Genomic DNA, 24,570 nt, shown 5'->3' on the forward strand with positions numbered 1-24,570 from the left:
AGGACATGGGAGACCTGAGCAGCACTATAACTAACTTGACCTAAATGACATTTATAGAACCACCTGCCCCAACATCAGCAGAATGTACATTCTTCTCAAGTACACACAGAACGTTAACCTGGTTAGATTTTTGGCTATAAAACATATTTTACTATAAAACAATCCTTAAGAAATACAAAAAACTGAAATCATACAAAGGATGTTTGCTATCCATAACTAAATTAAACTAAAATGCAATTAGGTAAAGATAACTGGGAAATCTCCAAACATTAGAAAATCAAACTTTTTTTTTTTTTTTTTGTGCCGCACCATGAGGCCTTCGGGACCTTAGTTCCCTGACAAGGGATTCACTGTGCCTCCTGTAGTGAAAACTTAGAGCCATAACCGCCAGGGAATTCCTGAACAACAAACTTTTAAATTATCCTTAGGTTGAAGATGAAGTCACAAAGGAGATCAGAAAATATTTTTAATTGAATGATGATAAGATTATAAGCAATTAATATTTTTTAAAATAAATTTATTTATTTATTTTTGGCTGTGTTGGGTCTTTGTTGCTGCGCGCGGGCTTCCTCTAGTTGCAGTGAGCAGGAGCTACTCTTCTTTGCGGTGCAGACTTCTCAATGCTGTGGCTTCTCTCATTGTGGAGCATGGGCTCTCGGCACGCGGGCTTCAGCAGTTGCGGCACAAGGGCTCAGTAGTTGTGGCTCATGGGCTCTAGAGCACAGGTTCAGTAGTTGTGGCGCATGGGCTTAGTTGCTCCGCGGCATGTGGGATCTTCCCAGACCAGGGATTGAACCTGTGTCCCCTGCATTGGCAGGCAGATTCTCAACCACTGGGCCACCAGAGAAGCCCAGCAATTAATATTTGTGTAATGTAATTAGTGTTTAGAAATTTATAACTTTAAATACTTATATTAGAAAAAATAATCTCAAATTAATGACCTAAGCTTCCATCTTAAGAAATTAGAAAATGAAGGGCAAATTAAACTCAAAGAAAGCAGAAGAAAGTAAATAATAAAGAACAGAAATCAATTAAAAGGAAAACAGAAAAATGATAGAGAAAAATCAATGAAACCCAGTGGCGGTTCTTTGAGAAGATCAATACAATTGATATATCTCTAAGCAGACTAAGAGAGCAGATACCAATTACCAATATCAAGAATGAAACAGGGCATATCACTATAGACTTTACAGACAGTGATATTGTGATTTATAATAAAAATATATATATTTGGTCTTTGTCGCATTTTTGGAATTTCCTAAGACCTCTGGAATTTCCTAAATGATAAAAGTGATCAGGTATCTTTTGTCATGTTAATGAGGTAACTTTTGGAAGCACCTAAGGGTGGAGACTGGTTACCAGTGGAGCCAAGTATGTGAATAAAAGATTGGAACTTTCAGTCCTTTCCACCCCCTCTAACCTCTGAGGAGAGGAGAGGGGCTGGAGATCAAGTTCAACCACCAATGCCCAATGATTTAATCAATTATATCTATGTAATGCCTACCTAAAACCCAAAATGATGGGGTTTGGAGAGCTTCCAGGGTGGTGAACACATGGAGATTCCGGGAGAGTGACATGTTCAGAAAGCACAGAAGCTCTGTGCCCTTTCTCCATACGTTGCCCTATACATCTCTTCCACCTGACTGTTCTTGAGCTACATTCTCTTATAATAAACCAGTAATCTAGTAAGTAAACATTTTCTCTGAGCTCTGTGAGCCTCTTTAGCAAATTAATCAGAACCAAAGAGGGAGTTGTTGGAACTTCCGATAGCTGGTTGGTCAGAAGCACAGGTAACCCCCTGGACTCACATTGGATCAAATGGGGGAGAAGGAGCAATGCTGTGGGTCTGAACTCTTAACCTGTGGAATCTGATGCTATCTCTGGGTAGACAGTGTCAGAATTGAGTTGAATTGTGGGACACTCACCTGATGTTGGAGAGTGGCTTGGTGATGTATGGAAAACCCTTGACACATTAGAATTGGTAACTCAGAACGCTTTACAGACATTTAAAAGATCAAATGGGAACATTAAGAAAACTGTATTTCCATAAATTTGACAACTTTGATGAAATGAAATTCTTTGAAAGATATGACTTACCAAAACACAATCAAGAAGAAATAGATAACCTCAATAGTCCAATATCTATTAAAGAAAATAAGTTCATAGTTTATAACACTCCAATAAAGAAAATTCCAGGCTGAGATATCTCCATTCATGAATTCTACTAAACATTTAAGGAAGAAACAATACTGCTTGTATACAAACTCTTTCTGAAAGTAGAAGAGGAAGAAATATTTCCCAATTCATTCTATAAGGCCAGCATTACCCTGATACCAATCCCAACAAAGCTACAGAAGGAAAAAAAAACCAACTACAAACCAATATCCTTAATGAATACATATGCAAAATCATCAAAAAAACACTAGCAAATGAAATCCAGCAAAATGTAAAAAGGCTAATACATCATGATCAAGTGGGGTTTTATCTCAGGGGGATGCAAGCCTAGTTCATCATTCAAAAAATCAATCAATGTAACTCACAATATCAAAAGAATAAAGAAGAAAAGCTACATGATTATAACAATTGATACAGAAGAGACATTTAATAAAATTAAACACCCATTCATGACAAAAACTGTCAGCAGACTAGAAACAAAAAGTAATTTTCTTAACCTGATAAGGCACATCTACCAAAAATCTACAAACTAATACTTTTCTTTGCATTAAAATTTTTTATAGGGACTTCCCTGTGGCGCAGTGGTTAAGAATCCACCTGCCAATACAGGGGACACAGGTTCGATCCCTGGTCCAGGAAGATCCCACATGCTGCGAAGCAACTAAGCCCACGTGCCGCAACTACTGAAGCTCATGTGCTGCAACTACTGAACCCACACGCTGCAACTACTGAAGCCCGCGTGCTCTAGGACCCGTGTGCCACAACCACTGAAGCCCGTGCAACTAGAGCCCATGCTCCACAACAAGAGAAGTCACCTCAATGAGAAGCCCGCATACTGCAACGAAGAGTAGTCCCTGCTCACCGCAACTAGAGAAAGCCCACGCGCAGCAGTGAAGACCCAACGCAGCAAAAAAGAAAAAAAAATTTTTAACACAATTTTGAAAGGTTACTTTCAATTTACAATTATTATAAAATATTGGCTATAGTCCCTGTGTTGTACAATACATCCTTAAGCCTATCTTATACTCAGTAGTTTGTAGTTCTCCCCTCTCACCCCCATCACTGGTAACCACTAGTTTGCTCTCTGTATCTGTGAGTCTGTTTCCTTTTTGTTATATTCACTAGTTTGTTGCATTTTCTAGATTCCACATATAAGTGATATCATACAGTATTTGCCTTTCTCTGTCTGACTTATTTCTCTTACCATAATGCCCTCCAAGTTCCTCCATGTTGCTGATAATGAAAAAATTTTGTTCTTTTTTAAAGTGGAGTAGTGTTCCATGCAACTAATACTCTTAATAGTGAAAGACTGAATGTTTTCCCCCTAAGATCAAGAACAATGGAAAGATGTCTACTCTCACCACTTGTATTCAATATTATAATGAAGGTCCTAGTCAGTATGATAAGGCAATATTAACATTAAATATTTGTAATAAGCAAAAGATACATATTGTAATCCCTAAAGCAAACACACACACACACACGCAGCATGCGCACTAACCCCACAGACAAGTGAAATGTATCGATAAAAGGATGGAAAATTCTAATCGTAAGCAAGGTGAAATGGCTATACTAATATCAGCAAAGCAGACTTCAAGACAGAGAGTATCACCAGAAATAAAGAGTAATATTTTATAATAATAAGGGGTTAATACCTCAGAAATACATAATTACAACTGTGAATGTACCTAACAATAGATTCAAAATCCATGAAGCAAAAGCTGACAGAACTAAAGGAAGAAAAAAGACATTTATAATCTTAGAAATTTTTAAAGACTCTCTTAGACAAAACATTTTAAGAATATACAAATCTGTAGCCAATATTTTGTAATAACTGTAAATGGAATATAACCTTTAAAAATTGTATAAAAAAAGAATATAGAAATCTGAAGTGTACCATCAATCGCCTCACCTTTTTGACATGTATAGAAAGCTATACTCAATACCTATAGAATATATATTCTTTACTAGTACACAGAAAAGTTTAGCAGGATAGAGCGTATGCTGAGGTATAAATAAAACAATCTCAAATTTCAAAGAACTGAAATCTTACAGAAGGTACCTCTAAATTAGAAATCAATAACTATAAGATATCTAGAAAAGGACCACATATTTAGAAATTATATTTTAAACATTTTTAATAATCCAGGGATCAAAGAAAAAATTACCAGGGAAAATAAAAATGAATTATCACTTTGAATGAAGTGTTAATTAAAATACAATGTGTCAAAATCTGTGGAATGTAGCTACAGTTGTACTTTGAGAGAAATACAGGTCATTAAATGTTTATGGTAGAGAAGAAAGAAAAGGCTAAAAAACAATGATCTGGGACTTCCCTTGTGGCACAGTGGATAAGACTCCATGCTCCCAATGCAGGGGGCCCAGGTTCGATCCCTGGTCGGGGAACTAGATCCTACATGCATGCTGCAACTAAGAGTTCACCTGCCGTAACTAAGGAGCCTGCAAGCTGCAACTAAGAAGCCCACGTGCCACAACTAAGGAGCCCAGGAGCCGCAACTAAGGATCCCATGAGTCACAACTAAGGAGCCTGCCTGCCACAACAAAGATCTGGTGCAACCAAATAAATGAATAAATAAATAAACATTAAAAACAAAAAAGACAAACAATGATCTAAGTTTCCACCTAACAATATGAACAAAGTAAATCCACAGTAAGTAGAAAGGAAAAATAATAAAGAACAGGAAACAATGAAATAGAAAACAATAATTGAAGAAAACTACCAAAGCTAACAGTTGGCTATTTAAAATGATTAATAGGGACTTCCCTGGTGGTGCACAGTGGTTAAGAATCTGCCTGCCAATGCAGAGGACACGGGTTCGAGCCCTGGTCCAGGAATATCCCACATATCGCGGAGCAACTAAGCCCATGAGCCACAACTACTGAACCCGCGTGCCACAACTACTGAAGCCCGCATGCCTCAAGCCCGTGCTCCACAATAAGAGAGGCCACCGCAATGAGAAGCCCACACACTGCAACAAAGAGTAGCCCCCGGTCACCGCAACTACAGAAAGCCCATGTGCAGAAACGAAGACCCAATGCAGTCAAAAATAAATAAATAAATAAATTTGTAAATAAAATAAAATGATTAATAAACTTAATAAGCCCTTAGAAAGAATGGACTACAATAAAACAGAATAAACCCAAATTACCACATTAGAAATGAAAGCATGCCTATCACTCAGATTCTACAGACAACAAAAGGATAAATTATTATGAACAATTTTATGTCAATACATTTAACAATTCAGATGAAATAAAGTCCTTCAAAAACACAAGTTACCAAGACTGACATAAGATCAAATGGATACTATGAATAGACTTGTATGAGAGAAACTGGATTTATCTATCCCTACACAGTGGTTTCTTGGGGCCAGAGTGAAAGCATGGGTTTTCTGCAAATGAGCACAAGGGATCTTTCTGGGGTGATGGAAATGTTCTAAAACTGGACTGTGGTGATGGTTCTGTAGACTTGTAAATTTATAAAAATCACTTAATTGGACACTTAAGTGGGTGAATTTTATGGCATATAAATTATAGCTCAATAAAAGTATTTAAAAAACAACTCTCTACAAAGCAAACACTAGATCCAGACAGTTTCAGTTATGAATTATACCAGACATTTAAGGAACAAATTTTCTTTTAGAAAATACATGATAGAATTTCCCAACTCATTATGTAAGACCAGTATAATTCTGCTATTAAAAGTTAACAAAGGGACTTCCCTGGTGGCGCAGTGGTTAAGAACCTGCCTGCCAATGCAGGGGACACGGGTTCAAGCCCTGGTCTGGGAAGATCCCACATGCCGCAGAGCAACTAAGCCCATGAGCCACAACTACTGAGCCTGAGCTCTAGAGCCCGCGAACCACAACTACTGAGGCCCGCATGCCTAGAGCCTGTGCTCTGCAACAGAGAAGCCACAGCAACGATAAGCCCACGCACCACAACGAAAAGTAGCCCCCACTCACAGCAACTAGAGAAAGCCTGTGCTCAGTAACAAAGACCCATTCTAGCCAAAGATAGATAGATAGATAGATAGATAAATATTTTTAAAAGCTAACAAAGAAGATGGCAGAGTAGAAGGACGAGCACTCACTCCCTCTTGTGAGAGCACCGGAATCACAAGTAACCACTGAACAATCATCGACAGGAAGACACTGGAACTCACCAAAAAAGATACCCCACATCCGAAGACAAAGGAGAAGCTGCAATGAGACAGTAGGAGGGGCATAATCACAAAAAAAATCAAACCCCATAACTGCTGGGTGGGTGAGTCACAAACTGGAGAACACTTATGCCACAGAAGCCCACCAACTGGAGTGAAGGTTCTGAGCCCTATGTCAGGTTTCCCAACCTGGGGGTACGGCAATGGGAGGAGGAATTCCTAGAGAATCAGACTTTGAAGGCTAGCGGAACTTGACTGCGGGACTTTGACAGGACTGGGGTAAACAAAGACTCCACTCTTGGAGGGCACACACAAAGTAGTGTGTGCATCAGGACCCAGGGGAAGGAGCAGTGACGCCATGGGAGACTAAATGAGACCTACCAGCTAGTGTTGGAGGGTCTCCTGCAGAGGCGGGGTGTGGCTGTGGCTCACCATGGGGACAAGGACACTGGCAGCAGAAGTTCTGGGAAGTACTACTTGGGGTGAGCCCTCCCAGAGTCTGCCATTAGCCCCACCAAAGAGCCGGGTAGGCTCCAGTGCTAGATCGCCTCAGGCCAAACAACCAACAGGGAGGGAACCCAACCCCACCCATCAGCAGACAAGTGGATTAAAGTTTTACTAAGCTCTGCCCACCAGAGCAACAACCAGCTCTACCCACCACCAGTCCCTCCCATCAGGAAGCTTGCACAAGCCTCTTAGATAGGCTCATCCACCAGAGGGCAGACAGCAGAAGCAAGAAGAACTACAATTCTGCAACCTATGGAAGGAAAACCACATTCACAGAAAGATATACAAAATGAAAAGGCAGAGGACTTTGTACCAGATGAAGGAACAAGATAAAACCCCAGAAAAACAACTAAATGAAGTGGAGATAGGCAACCTTCCACAAAAAGAATTCAGAATAATGATAGTGAAGATGATCCAGGACCTTGGAAAAAGAACGGAGGCAAAGATCGAGAAGATGCAGGAAATGTTTAATAAAGACCTAGAAGAATTAAAGAACAAACACCTAGAAGAATTAAAGAACAAACAATCAGAGATGAACAATACAATAACTGAAATGAAAAATACACTAGAAGTAATCGATAGCAAAATAACTGGGGCAGAAGAACGGATAAGTGACCTGGAAGACAGAAGGGTAGAATTCGCTACCGTAGAACAGAATAAAGAAAGAAGAATGAAGACAGCCTAAGACATCTCTGGGACAACATTAAGTGCAACAACATTTGCATTATAGGGGTCCCAGAAGGAGAAGAGAGAGAGTAAAGGACCCGAGAAAATATCTGAAGAGATTATAGTCGAAAACATCCCTAACATGGGAAAGGAAATAGCCACCCAAGTCCAGGAAGCACAGAGAGTCCCAGGCAGGGTAAACCCAAGGAGAAACACACAGAGACACACAGTAATCAAACTGACAAAAATTAAAGACAAAGAAAAATTACTGAAAGCAACAAGGGAAAAATGACAAATAACATACAAGGGAACTCCCATAAGGTTAACAGCTGATTTCTTAGCAGAAACTCTACAAGCCAGAAGGGAGTGGCATGATATATTTAAAGTGATGAAAGGGAAGAACCTACAACCAAGATTACGCTACCCGGCAAGGATCTCATTCAGATTCGATGGAGAAATCAAAAGCTTTACAGACAAGCAAAAACTAAGGGAATTCAGCACCACCAAACCAGCTGTACAACAAATGCTAAAGGAACTTCTCTAAGTGGGAAACACAAGAGAAGAAAAGGATCTAAAAAAACAAACCCAAAACAATTAAGAAAATGGTCACAGGAACATACATATCGATAATTACCTTAAACGTAAATGGATTAAATGCTCTGACTAAAAGACACAGGCTCACTGAATGGATACAAATAAGACCCATGTATATGCTGTCTACAAGAGACCCACTTCAGACCCAGGGACACATACAGACTGAAAGTGAGGGGATGGAAAAAGATATTCCATACAAATGGGAATCAAAAGAAAGCTGGGGTAGTAATACCCATATCATATAAAATTGACTTTAAAATAAAGAATGTTACAAGAGACAAGGAAGGATATTACATAACGATCAAGGGAACAATCCAAGAAGAAGATATAAGAATTATCAATATATATGCACCCAACATAGGAGCACCTCAATACATAAGGCAACTGCTAACAGCTATAAAAGAGGAAATAGACAGTAACAGAATAATAGTGGGGGACTGTAATACTTCACTTACACCAATGGACAGATCATCCACACAGAAAATTAATAAGGAAACACAAGCTATAAATGACACAATAGACCAGATAAATTTAATTGATATTTATAGGACATTCCATCCAAAAACAGCAGATTACACTTTCTTCTCAAGTGCACACGGAACATTCTCCAGGATAGATCACACCTTGGGTCACAAATAAAGCCTCAGTAAATTTAAGAAAACTGAAATCATGTCAAGCATCTTTTCTGACAACGCTATGAGATTAGAAATCAATTATAGGGAAAAAAACGTAAAAAACAGAAACACATGGAGGCTAAACAATACGTTACTAAGTAACCAAGAGATCACTGAAGAAATCAAAGAGGAAATCAAAAAATACTTAGAGACAAATGACAATGAAAACACAATGATCCAAAACCTATGGGATGCAGCAAAAGCAGTTCTAAGAGGGAGGTTTATAGCAATACAAGCCTACCTCAAGAAACAAGAACAATCTCAAATAAACAATCTAACCTTACACCTAAAGGAAATAGAGAAAGAAGAACAAACAAAACCCAAAGTTAGTAGAAAGAAAGAAATCATAAACATCAGAGCAGAAATAAATGAAAGAGAAACAAAGAAAACAAGAGCAAAGGTCAAGGAAACTAAAAGCTGGTTCTTTGAGAAGATAAACAAAACTGATAAACCTTTAGCCAGACTCATCAAGAAAAAGAGGGAGAGGACTCATATCAATAAAATTAGAAATGAAAAAGAAGTTACAGTGGACACCGCAGAAATACAAAGCATCATAACAGACTACTACAAGCAACTCTATGCCAATAAAATGCACAATCTGGAAGAAATGGACAAATTGTTAGAAAGATATAACCTTCCAAGACTGAACCAGGAAGAAATAGAAAATATGAACAGACCAATCACAAGTAATGAAATTGAGACTGTGATTAAAAATCTTCCAACAAACAAAAGTCCAGGATCAGATGGCTTCACAGGTGAATTCTATGAAACATTTAGAGAAGAGCTAATACCCATCCTTCTCAAACTCTTCCAAAAAATTGCAGAGGAAGGACCACTCCCAAACTCATTGTATGAGGCCACCACCACCCTGATACCAAAACAAGACAAAGATACTACAAAAAAAGAAAATTTACAGACCAATATCACTGATGAATATAGATGCAAAAATCCTCAATAAAATATAGCACAGAATCTAACAACACATTAAAAGGATCAAACATCATGATCAAGTGGCATTTATCCCAGGGATGCAAGGCATCTTCAATATACGCAAATCAATCAATGTGATACACCATTTTAACAAACTGAAGAATAAAAACCATATGATCATCTCAATAGATGCAGAAAAAGCTTTTGACAAAATTCAACACCATTTATGATAAAAACTCTCCCGAAAGTGGGCATAGAGGCAACCTACCTCAACATCATTAAGGCCATATACGACACACCCACATCAAACATCATTCTCAATGGTGAAAACCTGAAAGCATTTCCTCTAAGATCAGGAACATGACAAGGATGGCCACTCTTGTCACTATTATTCAACATAGTTTTGGAAGTCCTAGCCACAGCAATCAGAGAAGAAAAAGAAATAAAAGGAATACAAACTGGAAAAGAAGTAAAACTGTCACTGTTTGTAGGTGACATGATACTATACATAGAGAATCCTAAAGATGCCACCAGAAAACTACTAGAGCTAATCAATGAATTTGGTAAAGTTGCAAGATACAAGATTAATGCACAGAAATCTCTTGCATTTTTATACACTATCAACGAAAGCTCAGAAAGAGAAATTAAAGAAACAGTCCCATTCACCACTGCAACAAAAAGAATAAAATACCTAGGAATAAACCTACCTAAGAAGGTAAAAGACCTGTACTCAGAAACTGCAAGACACTGATGAAAGAAATCAAAGATGACACAAACAGATGGACAGATACACCATGTTCTTGGATTGGAAGAATCAATATTGTGAAGAAGACTATACTACTCAAAGCAATCTACAGATTCAATGCAATTCCTATCAAATTACCAGTGGCATCTTTTACAGAACTAGAACAAAAAATCTTAAAATCTGTATGGAGACACAAAAGACCCTGAATAGCCAAAGTAGTCTTGAGGGAAAAAAACAGAGCTGGAGGAATCAGACTCCCTGACTTCAAACTATAATACAAAGCTACAGTAATCAAGACAATATGGTACTGGCACAAAAACAGAAATATAGATCAATGGAACAGGATAGAAAGCCCAGAGATAAACCCACACACCAATGGTCAACTAATCTATGACAAAGGAGGCAAGGATATACAATAAAGAAAAGACAGTCTCTTCAATAAGTGGTGCTGGGAAAAGTGGACAGCTACATGTAAAAGAATGAAATGAGAACACTCCCTAACACCATACACAAAAATAAACTCAAAATGGATTAGAGACCTAAATGTAAGACTGGACACTATAAAACTCTTAGAGGAAAACAGGAAGAACACTGACATAAATCACAGCAAGATCTTTTCAGATCCACCTCCTAGAGTAAAGGAAATAAAAATAAACAAATGGGACCTTATGAAACTTAAAAGCTTTTGCAAAGCAAAGGAAACAGCAAACAAGATGAAAAGACAACCCTCAGAATGGGAGAAAATATCTGCAAACAAATCAATGGACAAAGGATTACTCTCCGAAATATATAAACAGGTCAAGCAGCTCAATAATAAAAAAACAAACAACCCAATCCAAAAATGGGCAGAAGACCTAAATAGACATTTCTCCAAAGAAGACATACACATGGCCAAGAAGCTCAACATCACTAATCATTAGAGAAATGCAAATCAAAACTACAATGAGGTATCACCTTACAGCAGTCAGAATGGGTACCATCAGAAAATCTACAAACAACAAATGCTGGAGAGGGTGTGGAGAAAAGGGAACCCTCTTGCACTGTTGGTGGGAATGTAAATTGATACAGCCACTATGGAGAACAGTACGGAGGTTCCTTAAAAAACTAAAATTAGAATTACCATATGACTCAGCAATCCCACTACTGGGCATATACCCAGAGAAAAACATAATTCAAAAAGACACATGCACCCCAGTGTTCATTGCAGCACTATTTACAACAGCCAGGTTATGCAAGCAACCTAAGTGTCCATCAACAGATGAATGAATAAAGAAGATATGGTACATATATACAATGGAATATTACTCAGCCATAAAAAGGAATGGAATTGGGTCATTTGTTTAGATGTGGATGGATCTACAGACTGTTTTACAGAGTGAAGTAAGTCAGAAAGAGAAAACAAATATCGTATATCAATGCGTATATATGGAACCTCGAAAAATGGTACAGATGAACCAGTTTGCAGGGCAGAAATAGAGACACAGATGTAGAGAACAAACGTATGGACACCAAGGGGGGAAAGTGGCAGGGGGTGGGGTGGTGGGATGAATTAGGAGATTGGGATTGACATATATACACTAATATGTATAAAATAGATAACTAATAAGAACCTGCTGTATAAATAAATAAATAAAATAAAATTCAAAAATTCAAAAAAAAAACTAACAAAAACTTCACTAAGAAAGGAAACTATAAACCAACATCATTCATAAACATAGATGCAAAAGTCCTTAATCTATGAGCAAATTGAAGTCGTAAGTGTATTAAAAGGATAATACATAATAACCAAGTAGCGTCTATTCCAAAAATGCAAGATTGATTTACTATTGGAAAATCCAATGTGATATACCATATCACACTACATATTATATAATTCCATTGATATAAGCTTAGTTCTAGAATAGGCAAAACTAATTTGATATGAAATCTAAATCTAATACCAAAAGGAAAAAGGAACAATAGTAGCCTTGGGTGGATGGGAGAGACTGACTGGCACAGGACAGGAAGGAACTTTCTGGAGACTTGAAAATGTTCTATATTGTGATAGAGTTGTGGGTTTTACATGAATATACATGATTGCATTTGCTACATTTCAGTATATATAAACCTTACAAAAAATTTTTTTTAAGTAACAATAACAGTGGGAAGATGGGGAATGGGTAGAAGTATATAAAACAGAATTAAGAGAATACTGGTAAGTGCTGAAGCTGGGTGAAGGGTCATGGGAGTTCATTATACTATTCTGTTTGGGGGTTTGCTTTAATTTACATAATAAAAACAAAACAAAACGTAGAGTTTTTAGTTGAGAAGAAGATATATGAGTCAAAATGTTTCGTAGTTCCTCACCATTACCAATAAAAAGTTACTGTAATTTCCTGTTGCAATTAACAGAGGTACAGTCACTAGTAGTACAATGAATAGTACTTGCTTATACTTTGTGTCCAAGCTAAAGCAAAGAGATTGGTTAGGAGGACTTGCTACTACATACTCTATGAATAACTAGTAAAATTTATTAGGAATATGAACTCTCAAGAACTTAATAGCTTGCTTTGAATATCTGAAGCACTACCACTATTTAGTTTGTTCAATCAAGAGCCATAAATAAAAACAGTGGATGGAAGTTTCAGGAACAGTTATCAGCTCTATATTGTTATCATATCTGGCCGTGTCATGCGGCATGCGGGATCTTAGTTCCCCGCCAGGGACTGAACCCGTGCCCCCTGCAGTGGAAGCTCGGAGTCTTAACCACTGGACCAGCAGGAACGTCTGTATTTTCAGCTCTATAGAAAGAACAATGATCTCTCCAAAAAGCAAAGGGGCTGCCTTTGGAGATAACTTCCCTATTTGTGGAAATGTTCAAATATTAGTAGGAGATTTGTACACTGGCAACAATCACAAGAAGAAAACAGCTATTAAGGTTCCTTCTAGTACAGAGATTTTGCAGTTCTCTGAACTATTTTCTCTTCTTTTGATCTAAATTCAAAGAGAGAAGTGCAGGGCTTTGTGGGAATGTCTTTTAAAAAGAATTCACTAGGTGGGTGGGGGGAACTGAGGAGATGCTTAAGGGTACAAACTTGCAACTAGTAGATAAGTCCCAGATATCTAACGTACAACACAGTGATTATAGACAACAATACTGTATTATAAACTTACAAGTTGCTAAGAGACTAAATAAAATAAAATAAAATAATTCAGCCAGAATGCAGTGTCATGATAAAAGCTGTAATACAGCCACAAACCCCAAACTTAGTATTCTGGCATATATGGTTATGAACAGCATGCATAAAAATTTTTGGAAATTATCACAAAAATGAATGGTCTTAGATTTCTGGGCTGACCTGAAAATTTCTAGATTAATCTTTCTTGTTAAAGTAATAAGACAAATTATAAAATCAATCACAACATGCAGCCCTGACCCAGGTACTGTGTCTTCTTTCCTCAAAGAATACTGATTATTGTGGGCCCTTCTCTGATTTAAGTACTGTGGAGAAATTAAAGTATAAGACACAAACCTTATCCCAAGGAAAATTACAATTTAACTACAAAGGTACAAACCATCACCACACAGCGATACTTGGTTAAGTGCCAGAAGAGAGTACAGATAAGACGTACTGTGAAATGGAAAGAACATTCTACTGGGGGTGGTTTCAGCAGGCTGCCTTGAGGTTAAGGAACTCAGAATGAAAGAATTTAGACAGGAATAAAAATGTAATGGGAGGGAGGCAGGCACTTCCAGGACAGGAGAACAGGGTAAAGCAAGCAATGTGATGAAGTAACTTGAAAATCAACCTGAATTTTGTCTCCAGAGAATCCCCAGTATCCTCTCAATGCCTTTGTCTAGCTCTCCTATCAATTTCTTCTCAAACCTTTAGATCAGTGGTTCCCAAAGTGAGGTCCTTGGACAAGCAGCATCATCAACTATCTGGGAACTTCAACTGCAAATTCTGAGGCCCCATCCCAGATCTAATGAGTCAGAAGTGGGCAGAGGGAGGGAATGGAGCGGCAATCTGTGTTTGAACAAGTCTTTCAGGTGATTCTGACGGCCCGTTCAAGTTTGAAAACGATTGCTCTAGGACTACCTGATAAGCACAACCCTCCGCGCAGGACCTGATGACGTTCTGAGCGCCTAACTGAGCCACTTTGTTGGGTGCAGGAAGGGAGTTGATACCAGGTCCCAGCCCTCTAAGAGTTCAGTCTCTGGCCCAATCTCGCTTTCTCCTCCAGTACCGCTTGTTCCAATCACCATCCTCTATGCCATCGCCTCCCGTATTACTTTACCCTCACAGGGCCCCTCTGTCGCCCTACCTCAGACTCAGAGGGGACGTGGTGCCGGCAGGGAGAAGAACTGCCCAAGGAGACAGGAATAGATGTAGCGCTTGCCCAGAGCCCGCCCAACAGGAGTAAAACGCCTCGGACCCATAAAGAACCGCTCCAGTGCCACCGGCTCGGGCCCCGGCCTGAAGCTGAGGAGCCCGCTCTTCCACCCGTCTCGGCCGCCATCTTCAGGCCGAGCGTCGTTACCATGGAGTACGTGACGCCTCCGCGCCCAGCGCCAGCCCCGCCCCTCGCCTCTCGAGGCAGGTGGAGGGACTTGGCGGTGGAAAGGTGCTTTTTGATTGGCTAGCGTCACCCATAAGAAGTTCACCGCGGAAGACGCTGAGTTGCATCACGTCCATCGCGTCTCATTCGCGCGAAACCAGCCAATAAAAGCCACTTGGCGGCCCACGTGAGCTGAGCTGTGGGAAGACTAGTGGGTGCTGTTGGTAATGGGATGTTGATACGTCGGTGTCCTTACTGAGGCAGTTTTTCACTTTTTAATTCAGTTATTCACCGAAAAGATATGCACTTACTAGGTGCCAGGTGCTTAGACACATGCAAAATCTTTTATGGTTAGCTCTCTGCATAAAAGGTAAGTGGAATGTAATTTTCATTTTTACTTATCCTGAGTCACCAATTCTAAACCTACTTTTTAAAAAAATTTTAGTTGATTTACAATATCGTGTTAGACCCACTTAATGAAAGTCATTTTCTGTAAAATCAAATGTGTTCTTTACTATTCAAGCCCATCCCTTAACTTCTATGAATGTAAGAATTGCAACTGCATTAACCCCGGAGACTAGGTAGATCTTTACCATTAAGGCAACTACCTTAAAAATTGAGCCGTGAGGAACTATAAGAAATTGTTAAGTTAGGACAAATCTTGTGGCCCACAAAACAAAGAATTAAAACCAGGGACTCAAAGCACCGAGCTGTAACAGTCATTTCAGGAACTGAATATTGTAAATTACTATGCTAGGAACTGTAGTAGAAAAAAAAAAAGGACAGAAAATCCCCAGGAATTTACAATTCATTGGTGAAGACAATGTACTTTAAAGAAAAAATGGTTGGGGCATTTTACCAGTAGACTCATTAGATGTGTCTATCATCCCACAACTAGTGGAAGCTGGGATTTCAAACAAAATATATCACTTTATAACGTACTCTCTACACAAAACCACAAAGAAATTGCGGATTGTGAGTAAAGAATGATACCGGTCATCTCAGTTTCCTAGCGGTAAAGGCAGTGTCATGCTGGTGGAGGGGCAGTTTCAATAGTCTAAAGGACAAGCTGCTAGCCGTTTTAAGTTCATTTCTGTGAAACATTCAACTCCTCCAATGTAGCTTTGGCTTGAGGACTGCCTTTGCACTGACCAAACCTCGCTATGGGTTCAGAAAAGCGTAATACAGGCTCTCACTCCCCGCCCCCAACCGTCTCCTAGTCCCCCAACTTTGTAAATGCACTGTTACCCGCTCAGCAACCAAAGCTAGGAAGTTAGTTTTGAAGACTCCTCTCTACAATCAATTGGTTTTAACATTCGGTTAATGTTTAGTCTGCTCTATTAAAGTACTCAAATATCTCAGTTAAGACTGCAAAGCCTACCTGGTTTTCCCTTCCTTCAGTTTATGCTGGGTTGCCACAGGGATCTTTCTAAAATATGAATCTTGTCACCTGTCACTCAAGCTCTCCAGTGACACTCTAATACAAGAATATTGTTAGAACCTCCCTGGCAGTACAGTGGTTAAGACTCAGTGTTTCCAATGCAGGGGGGAAGGGTTCCATCCCTGGTCGGGGAACTAAGATCCCCGACATGTCATGGGCAGTGTAGCCAAAAAAATAAAAATAAAGACTAGGGCTTCCCTGGTGGCGCAGTGGTTGAGAATCTGCCTGCCGATGCAGGGGATGCGGGTTCGTGCCCCGGTCCGGGAAGATCCCACATGCCGCGGAGCGGCTGGGCCCGTGAGCCATGGCCACTGAGCCTGTGCATCCGGAGCCTGTGCTCCGCAACGGGAGAGGCCACAACAGTGAGAGGCCCACGTACTGCTAAAAAGAAAAAAAGACTATTGTCTAAAATCCTGGCACCTGGTAGTTTTCTAGACTTACCTTCCAATTACTTCCAATTGGTTTCAGTCACACTACATAACCCAGTTAAATTGTTCAAGTGCCTTCTGGTTTCGCAATGTTTGTGCCATTTCCCTTTTCTGAAGTACCACCCCCAAGCATCTCTTCCTCTATTCGAAGATTCCCAAGAGTACAGCTATTTAACTGGCACAACAAAGTAGTTAACCTTTAGTTTATGTTGGCTGTTTTTTTTTAAATTATGTTTTGGCTCCGTTGGGTCTTTGTTGCTGCTCACAGTCTTTCTCTAGTTGCAGTGTGCGGTCTTCTCATTGTGGTGGCTTCTCTTGTTGCGGAGCATGAGCTCTAGGCGCACGGGCTTCAGCAGTTGTGGCTCATGGGCTCTAGAGCGCAGGCTCAGTAGTTGTGGCACACGGGCTTAGTTGCTCCGCAGCATATGGGATCTTCCCGATCCAGGGCTTGAACCCATGTCCCCTGCACAGGTAGTCTTAACCACTGTGCAACCAGAGAAGCACCACCACCCCCCTTATTTTTTAATATGTCTTTTGGTTGTGTCGGGTCTTAATGCAGGCTCTTCCTTGTGGTGCACAGGCTTCTCTCTAGTTGTGGCACGCGAGCTTACTTGCCCCGCGGCATGTGTGATCTTAGTTCCGCAACCAGGGATCAAACCTGCATCCCCTGCATTGGTAGGCGTATTCCTTACCACTGGACCATCAGGGAAGTCCCCTAACCAAATTTCAAGTTGTGGGGCCATGAAATGAACTGCTTAGATCCCACGAAGAGAGCATAATTGACCAATGACTCCAAGCTGCTTCTCCTTACCATCCACCTTGTTTGTCTTGAGGCCATGGCTCCTGAGGGTTGCTGCCAGACAAATAAGACTGGCAGTACAAACACAAGCCCCTTTTCGGTGACTTCCAACAGCAATTTTGGCTTCAGGGCCACCATTAAACTAAGCAAACCGTAGAACTGCTGCACGCCTTCATGCTAATAATTTTTTAGAATCTGCTTCTTAGAGAAAACAAATACAATTAAAATCTGTTAAAAGGGGTGCTGTTTGGTAAACTCCCAGTTTTCTGTTGGTATTTTCAGTGGAATGTCAAGATCTGTTGGTTAATAAAAGGAGTACCTGCTACTGCATCAAACACCTAAATCCACCATACTCGAACTGATGCCTTGGTTCAAACTTGTATTCAGCACATTCTGAGATTTAAAAATATTCTGCAGCCCTGCTTAGTTGCCTTTGTATCATGCCAAGACGTCTCAATCCTGCACTTTACTATTAAAACATGGAGTAAAGGACAGCAACCCTGTCCAGGCAATCCTGACCACCCCCCACCAAGATTTTTTAAGGTATGTGGCAATTTAGGGACACTTTCAACTGAGACATTATTTCCAGTCAAGTGTTATATACTGGATGCTTTGTCCAGTCACAAATCCCAAGGATATCTCATCTAAATGAGCTGCCAAATACCATCAATATAATCCTCATTCAAATTTCTCCCAACTACCATTTTTAAGCCCCAAGTTTCCCAACCAATCTATATTAAGCAAGTGCATGCTACTACAAGGTACTTTAGGAAGTTAAGATATTTTCAGTTTCTTTCAATTTAATGAGGGAGGCAGTTACCAGTACCATAGCTGAAATAAGGGGAAAAGTTATAGATCCATTTGATGTGGAAATCTGGAAAAATTTCATGGTGTATATCAATACTGGCTAAAAACTGACTTCTATCCTTCCTGCGGGTATCTCCACTTGTCCAAAAACTTTTCATAGGCTAGGTTCCAGCACTCCATCACTGTAAACCTTCCAAGACACTCCTTTCCACCGTCCCCAAATAAAGCTTACTTGTAACCTTCCCCCCAACATTTAAGGTCTTATATTCAGATACATCCTATCCTCATCAAAACCCTCCTGTTGTCTAAATCTCTGTAATTGCCATATTCTCTGGGCTCCCGTATACTCTGAAAATGCCCGATAACCACCACCATTTAAGCACTTCGCAACTGAATTCAGGGCAAAGAATTTTTCAAGCCGTGTTAACAAAAATACAAGGGAACAAATCCACACTTTTATTTATTTACTTTTCAGTAAGTTTAAATCCTTGAAGGGTACAGCATCTGGTGTGGGGGGAAAGAACATAATGTCATTAAGTGCATGTTATATACAAACAGTTATTGAATACCACAACATGAATAAATCTCCCATTGTCCCATTACCCATCTCTGAAAGGCACCCAATGACTTATAGCCTACTGGGAAGGGAACTAAATTTTTAGAGCCTTCAGTTTCTAGGTGAACATTCTTTAACTAAGAACCAGTACTGGGAACCTGAGAGTCCATTTAATTTTGCTTCCTCTAATGATAGTAAAAACCTCCTCTGATGAGAAATCTCAACTGCTCAGCAGGGTTCAAAAGTACCCTGTGACCCCAAGGATGTAGCCATGTCTATTAAAAATAGATCCTAGGGCTTCCCTGGTGGCGCAGTGGTTGAGAGTCCGCCTGCCGATGCAGGGGACACGGGTTCGTGCCCCAGTCCGGGAAGATCCCGCATACCGCGGAGCGGCGAGGCCCGTGAGCCATGGCCGCTGAGTCTGCGCGTCCGGAGCCTGTGCTCCGCAAAGGGAGAGGCCACAACAGTGAGAGGCCCACGTACCGCAAAATAAAATAAAATAAAATAAAAATGGATCCTAACTGAAGAAAACAGGAGCTATCCTGTTAAAAATATCACAGAATCTGTAGTTGAAGTCCTGGGACATGAGCATTGGTTTTCCTCTATAAAATAAAACTAATACCTATTTGAACAAGACTGTCATGATGAAGAGATCGGAAATATTAATTATGCCAGGAAAAGGTATGCTGAATTTTTATTTTCTAGCAATTACTTCAGAGCCCAATAAATATATTTGCCATAAAATTGTTCATTTAAATAGGTGACCCTCGAACAACACAAGTTTGAATTGTGCGGGTCCACTTATATACAGATTTTTTTTCAGTAAATGCATACTGCACAATCCGCAGTTGACTGAATCCACAGATGAAGAGGCCAACTGTAAAGTTGTACGTGGATTTCTCACAGTGCCCCTAACCTCTGCGTTGTTCAAGGGTCAACTGTGCTATTCCCCACCACCCCCAGGCAGCTTTAGCAATTACCTGAAATCTAGGCATAATCCATTTGAACCCTTTGCCTTCACTTTTCTTATAATGCCAAGAAAATGTTCCATAATACACTTACACAGTAGCCCCTAATTTTACAGCATGATCTATTGGTGACATTTTATAATCACAATAGTCCTTAGTAGTCAAAGCCAAACACCGTGAGCTTAGTTTGATTCAAAAGGTGCCACACTGCTAATAATGTACTTACCACACGGATTCTGTGTCCAATGGCCTTAGCAGGAAGGTTGCTTCGGAATTTGGCACGAACCATGCCACTGTTTCCATGAGCACGAGTTATCTTTCCCCAGATTACTCTGGTTTTGTTAGGTTTTCCACCAGGAGTTACTGTATTGCTGATTTTAAAAGAAGATTAAAAAAGGCATGAGAACCCAGACAACCAGTATAGTGTGGTACAAAATCAAGGTGACTTATAGACCAGTTGTCCTCAACCCTAGCTTAAACGGTAATAGCTGTAATATGCGGAGGGGGCAGGGAAGGGGGGGACAAGAAATGTGAGGACATTTTGAGTGTAGGGAGAGAGGAACTTGTTTGTAATTTTAAATAGCCAGGGAAGGCCTTACTAAGAAGCTAACACCAGAAAAAAGACTCGAAGGTAAGGGAACAGCTTGTGTTAAAAACGGAGGTTGTGTCCCTGGCTTGTAGAAAGGCAAACGATGCCAAGAGATGAATCCTAGCTGGGTTAAGAGAGGACAGAGGGAGCCCTGAATGCATAGGGTCTTAGAAGCTCCTTAATGACTTTAGCTTTTACTAAATGAGATGGGGAAGAGTTGGAATTTGAGCAATGTACAGATGATTTGACTTATAATTTTAAAGGATTGGGAAATCCCTGGTGGTCCAGTGATTAAGACTCCACGCTTTCACTGCCAAGGGCCCGGGTTCAATCCCTGGTCAGGGAACTAAAGATCCTGCAAACCACGATTGGGAAAAAAATTAAAAAATTTAAAGGATCACTCTGGTTGCAGGAGGAAAGGGGGATGGGGGAGATGAAAACATGTTCCCAAAGATCTTTTTAAAACCAATTTAAATACACAATAGTCCACCCATTGCTTCCACCCCTGCCCCCACCTCTATCCCAGAGATTTTAATTGATCTGGAATGGGTTTAAGAACCAATGCTCTAGAGATAACATCTTTAAACATCTATAAAAATTGTAACTTCAAGAGATCAACAAAATGAATTAAGCGATATGAAAAATGCTCTATAAAACCTTAAGATCATAATACAAGGACCTGATGCCATCCTTAAAACAATAGCTGTAATTTTTCTAAGTGCAGAAGACACCTATATCCAACACTAACCATGAATTTCCTTGAACTCCCAAAGTAGAAACCACAACAGTACCATTTACTTAACTAACTTCAAATGAGACCAATCAAGTGAAAATTCAAAAAGCACAATACTATCAACTTACTTCTTTGCTTTGTACACGTAAGCACATCTCTTGCCTAGATAGAATTCAGTTTCATCTCGAGCATATACACCTTCAATTTTCAGGAGAGCTGTGTGCTCCCTCTGGTTCCGTAGACCCCGCTTATAGCCAGCAAAAATGGCCTTGGACCACAGCCTAAGACAAAATATACTGTTAATCATAAGCTGTTAAAAGATCTCACTTAACTTCAACAAACCACAGGTATGATTTGGCTTGTAATGACAACCACCTAGAAGTTACCTATATAGCAAACATCTAAATTTTTTCCCCACCAGTTTTAAACTCACATGTAGGCTCACGCCTAATAAACAAACTACAAGTACAAAGCAATGATATTTAAAACGCATACCTTCCAGACATATTTGTCGTTTTAGAAGTCCTGTTCCCAGCAGGCCTTAAAACAAAAATAAATCAGTTTAAAATCTTGCAACGCTCGTTTCCCACCTAGTCTCCTCTGGAATAGCGCCCCAAACTCAGAGAATACCTGATAACTAAGCAAATTCCAAAAGGAAGACAAAACCTAAAGTAGCAAGACAGTACACTACAGGAAGTAACTCCTAGAAACCCCAAAAGAAAGCCTTAATAAACTTCACGCCACGATCATGGGAAAAAAAGAGATCAAGGAGCCAGAGAAGCACGCAGAGAACAAGACTTTTAAAGACTGAATGGGAAAGAAAAACTAAGGAAAGACATAGTAAACAGGCAAAGCCAGGTTTGAGGTGGGAGTAAATGAACAAAGAACCCTGCCTAAAAGTGCCACTGCTGCCAGACAAAATGCATCTATTTTATATTTTATTCCGCTAGGGACCGCAAGCAACTCCAGTTACCGGAGCACCCATTCTCGGAGGTCAGGGGACCAGCACCATCAGTCCCGTATCTCCTCCATCCTGTCCTCCCTGTTGCTGGAATCCATAGAAATCATTAGCTGGTAGAGCCTCGGAGCCGCACCAGCATCTCATGAGACGCATATAGCCGAGCCGACCCCACTTATTTGCCCCCAAAGTTCAGCCGCGGAAACGCCACACACCTCCACAGCGTCCAAGATGGCTGAAAAAGAAACAGAAGGCCCCGCCGCGTGGCCTCGTGGGTAAACACCTCTCCGCCCCCCCCCCATTTAGGTATCTCCCGCCACCGCCAAAAAAATAAGCTTCCGAAATCGTCTTCTGACTGAAATAAGCCACGTTCAAGAGCACTCGTACAATTATTTCCCTAAGTCCTTTTATCTTTGTAAACTGCAACATGTACTATATACTTTGGAACAGAGGGAGGCAAAATGGTAGCCAGCTAAAGGAGAAGAACAGGTCCTCCAAAGCTCTGCGTTGCCATAGAAACACCTTAGCTTGGTTCCGGCGGCGTCGGGTGCTGTAGCGGGAAAAGTGAAGCCCGATTGGAGGACTACCCCCGCCTCGAATACCCCAGATTTGATTCGCCAACAAGTGGGTATCTTTCCTTCTTACCACATAGCAGTAGGGCGAACGGAAACTCTCGGATCCTAGCCAGGAAGAGAAAGACTGCGAACACAAAGGCAGGAGAAGAGAGCTCTTCCTTCTCTTTATCTTTTGTCCCCCACCACCCCCATACTCCTTTCCTCCTTCTACTCCTTTATCTCTTTCCAGAAATGACTTAAGTTCTTACCGTCAGTCTTCATTTTGACTCCGAGGGTGAACAGCACTGTCCTGAAAAGGCTTTGTTGCCTTTTAAGGAGAAGTCATTCAGCTGCCAAACTCTGGCGGCGCGCAGCACCGTGGTCACGTGCCATAGGTCTTCAGTAAATATTCGTAGACTAGAATGGGATAGCTTAGTGGACGTGAGAGATTTACATTTCCTAACTATTGCACATTTATGTGTTGCCCTATGGATTCATTCCTTTTGTCAGCACTTTGTTGAATGACTGACTACCATGTACGAAATTTTGTTCTTGGCTCGGAGGAGGCTGCAGTAAACAGAACAACAGAAAGCTCTGCCCTCATGGAGCTTACATCCTAGTAGGCGGAGCAAGACAATGAGCGAGTAAAATATATGGCACATTAGAAGGTAATGTGAGAAAAAATTTTCTCTCTGGAGATTGGCTCCAGATGGGGCAAATGGCAGATACCTAGAAATATGCCACTGATTTAAGCTAGTACCTGATGGATCAGTGGTGAAGAGGTAAGGGGAAGAGTCGTTCAACTTGAAAGAATAGCATATGCAAAGACCCTGAGTTGGAAGGGAGCATGATTCCATAGGAGAAAGAAGCCCATTGAAGCTGGAGCCATGAGAGCAATAAAAGTGCAGTGCCAGATGGATCTGGAGAGGAAGAGGAGCCCAGATCATGCAGGCCCTATGGTCCAAGTTAAGAATTTTACTTTTTTTCGCAAGTTAGTGAGAAACCATTGAAGGGTTCTAAGGAGAGACATGATGAAATTTTCAACTTTAAAAGATGAGTTCTTCATTTCAAAAAGATCACTTTTAATTTGGAAGCTGTGGGGCTTCCCTGGTGGCGCAGTGGTTAAGATCGGCCTGCCAATGCAGGGGACACGGGTTTGAGCCCTGGTCTGGGAAGATCCCACATGCCACAGAGCAACTAAGCCCGTGCGCCGCAACTAGTGAGCCTGCACACCACAACAACTGAAGCCCGTGCACCTAGCGCCCATGCTCTGCAACAAGAGAAGCCACTGCAATGAGAAGCCCACACACTGCAATGAAAACTAGGCCCTGCTCTCTGCAACTAGAGAAAGACCCAATGCAGCCAAAAATAATTAATTAATTTTTAAAAATTTGGAAGCTGTTAGAGTAGTTCAGGCAAGAAACAACAGCTATATTCAGCATGGTGTTGGGGGAGATGGAAATTGAAGGTAAAATCCACAGGACCTCATGGTGGTTTGAATTGGGGGAATGCTGATGTCAGGATGGCAGCAGAAATGACTCCTGAGTTTCTAGTATTGAGGAATGAGAAGCCATAACAGAACGAAAGCACTGGATTCTACATAAGCATAGTCCCATCTTACCTATGTGAGGCACACTTACCTATGCCCCAGGCCTAAAAAATGGAAAAATAAAGAAACAACACCACAGCAAAAAACCAAAATCTTAACACCGTGCTATTTCCTC

General features: G+C 40.5%; 3 protein-coding genes across 5 annotated transcripts in view; 1 reads left to right on the forward strand and 2 right to left on the reverse strand.

The window, feature by feature from the left end:
* The window catches only part of LMLN (leishmanolysin like peptidase), a 79,285-nt gene extending 64,287 nt beyond the window's left edge, over positions 1-14,998 (reverse strand). For both annotated transcript variants that reach the window (XM_060010822.1, XM_060010823.1), the window contains exon 1: positions 14,780-14,998. In XM_060010822.1, the coding sequence (XP_059866805.1) occupies positions 14,780-14,998 (219 nt within the window). The remainder of the gene's footprint in view (positions 1-14,779) is intronic.
* Positions 14,999-18,911: 3,913 nt separating this feature from the next.
* RPL35A (ribosomal protein L35a) lies at positions 18,912-22,567 on the reverse strand. Of its 2 annotated transcripts, none has more exons than XM_060009922.1 (5): positions 22,508-22,567; positions 21,830-21,874; positions 21,463-21,615; positions 20,239-20,383; positions 18,912-18,992 (listed from the first exon to the last, which is right to left on the reverse strand). In XM_060009922.1, the coding sequence occupies exons 2-5, from the start codon at positions 21,838-21,840 to the stop codon at positions 18,969-18,971; spliced, it is 333 nt and encodes a 110-aa protein (XP_059865905.1). In that variant the 5' UTR covers positions 21,841-21,874; positions 22,508-22,567; the 3' UTR covers positions 18,912-18,968. The 2 variants fall into 2 exon arrangements, with proteins under 2 accessions (XP_059865905.1, XP_059865906.1); XM_060009923.1 differs by lacking the exon at positions 22,508-22,567 and adding an exon at positions 22,308-22,501.
* Positions 22,568-22,834: 267 nt separating this feature from the next.
* IQCG (IQ motif containing G) overlaps positions 22,835-24,570 on the forward strand; it is a 41,728-nt gene continuing 39,992 nt past the window's right edge. Inside the window, exon 1 of the mRNA XM_060009925.1 lies at positions 22,835-22,916. The gene's annotated coding sequence lies outside the window, so the exon portion shown is untranslated. The remainder of the gene's footprint in view (positions 22,917-24,570) is intronic.

Source organism: Delphinus delphis, chromosome 4, assembly GCF_949987515.2.
Source record: "Delphinus delphis chromosome 4, mDelDel1.2, whole genome shotgun sequence".
NCBI lineage: Eukaryota > Metazoa > Chordata > Mammalia > Artiodactyla > Delphinidae > Delphinus > Delphinus delphis.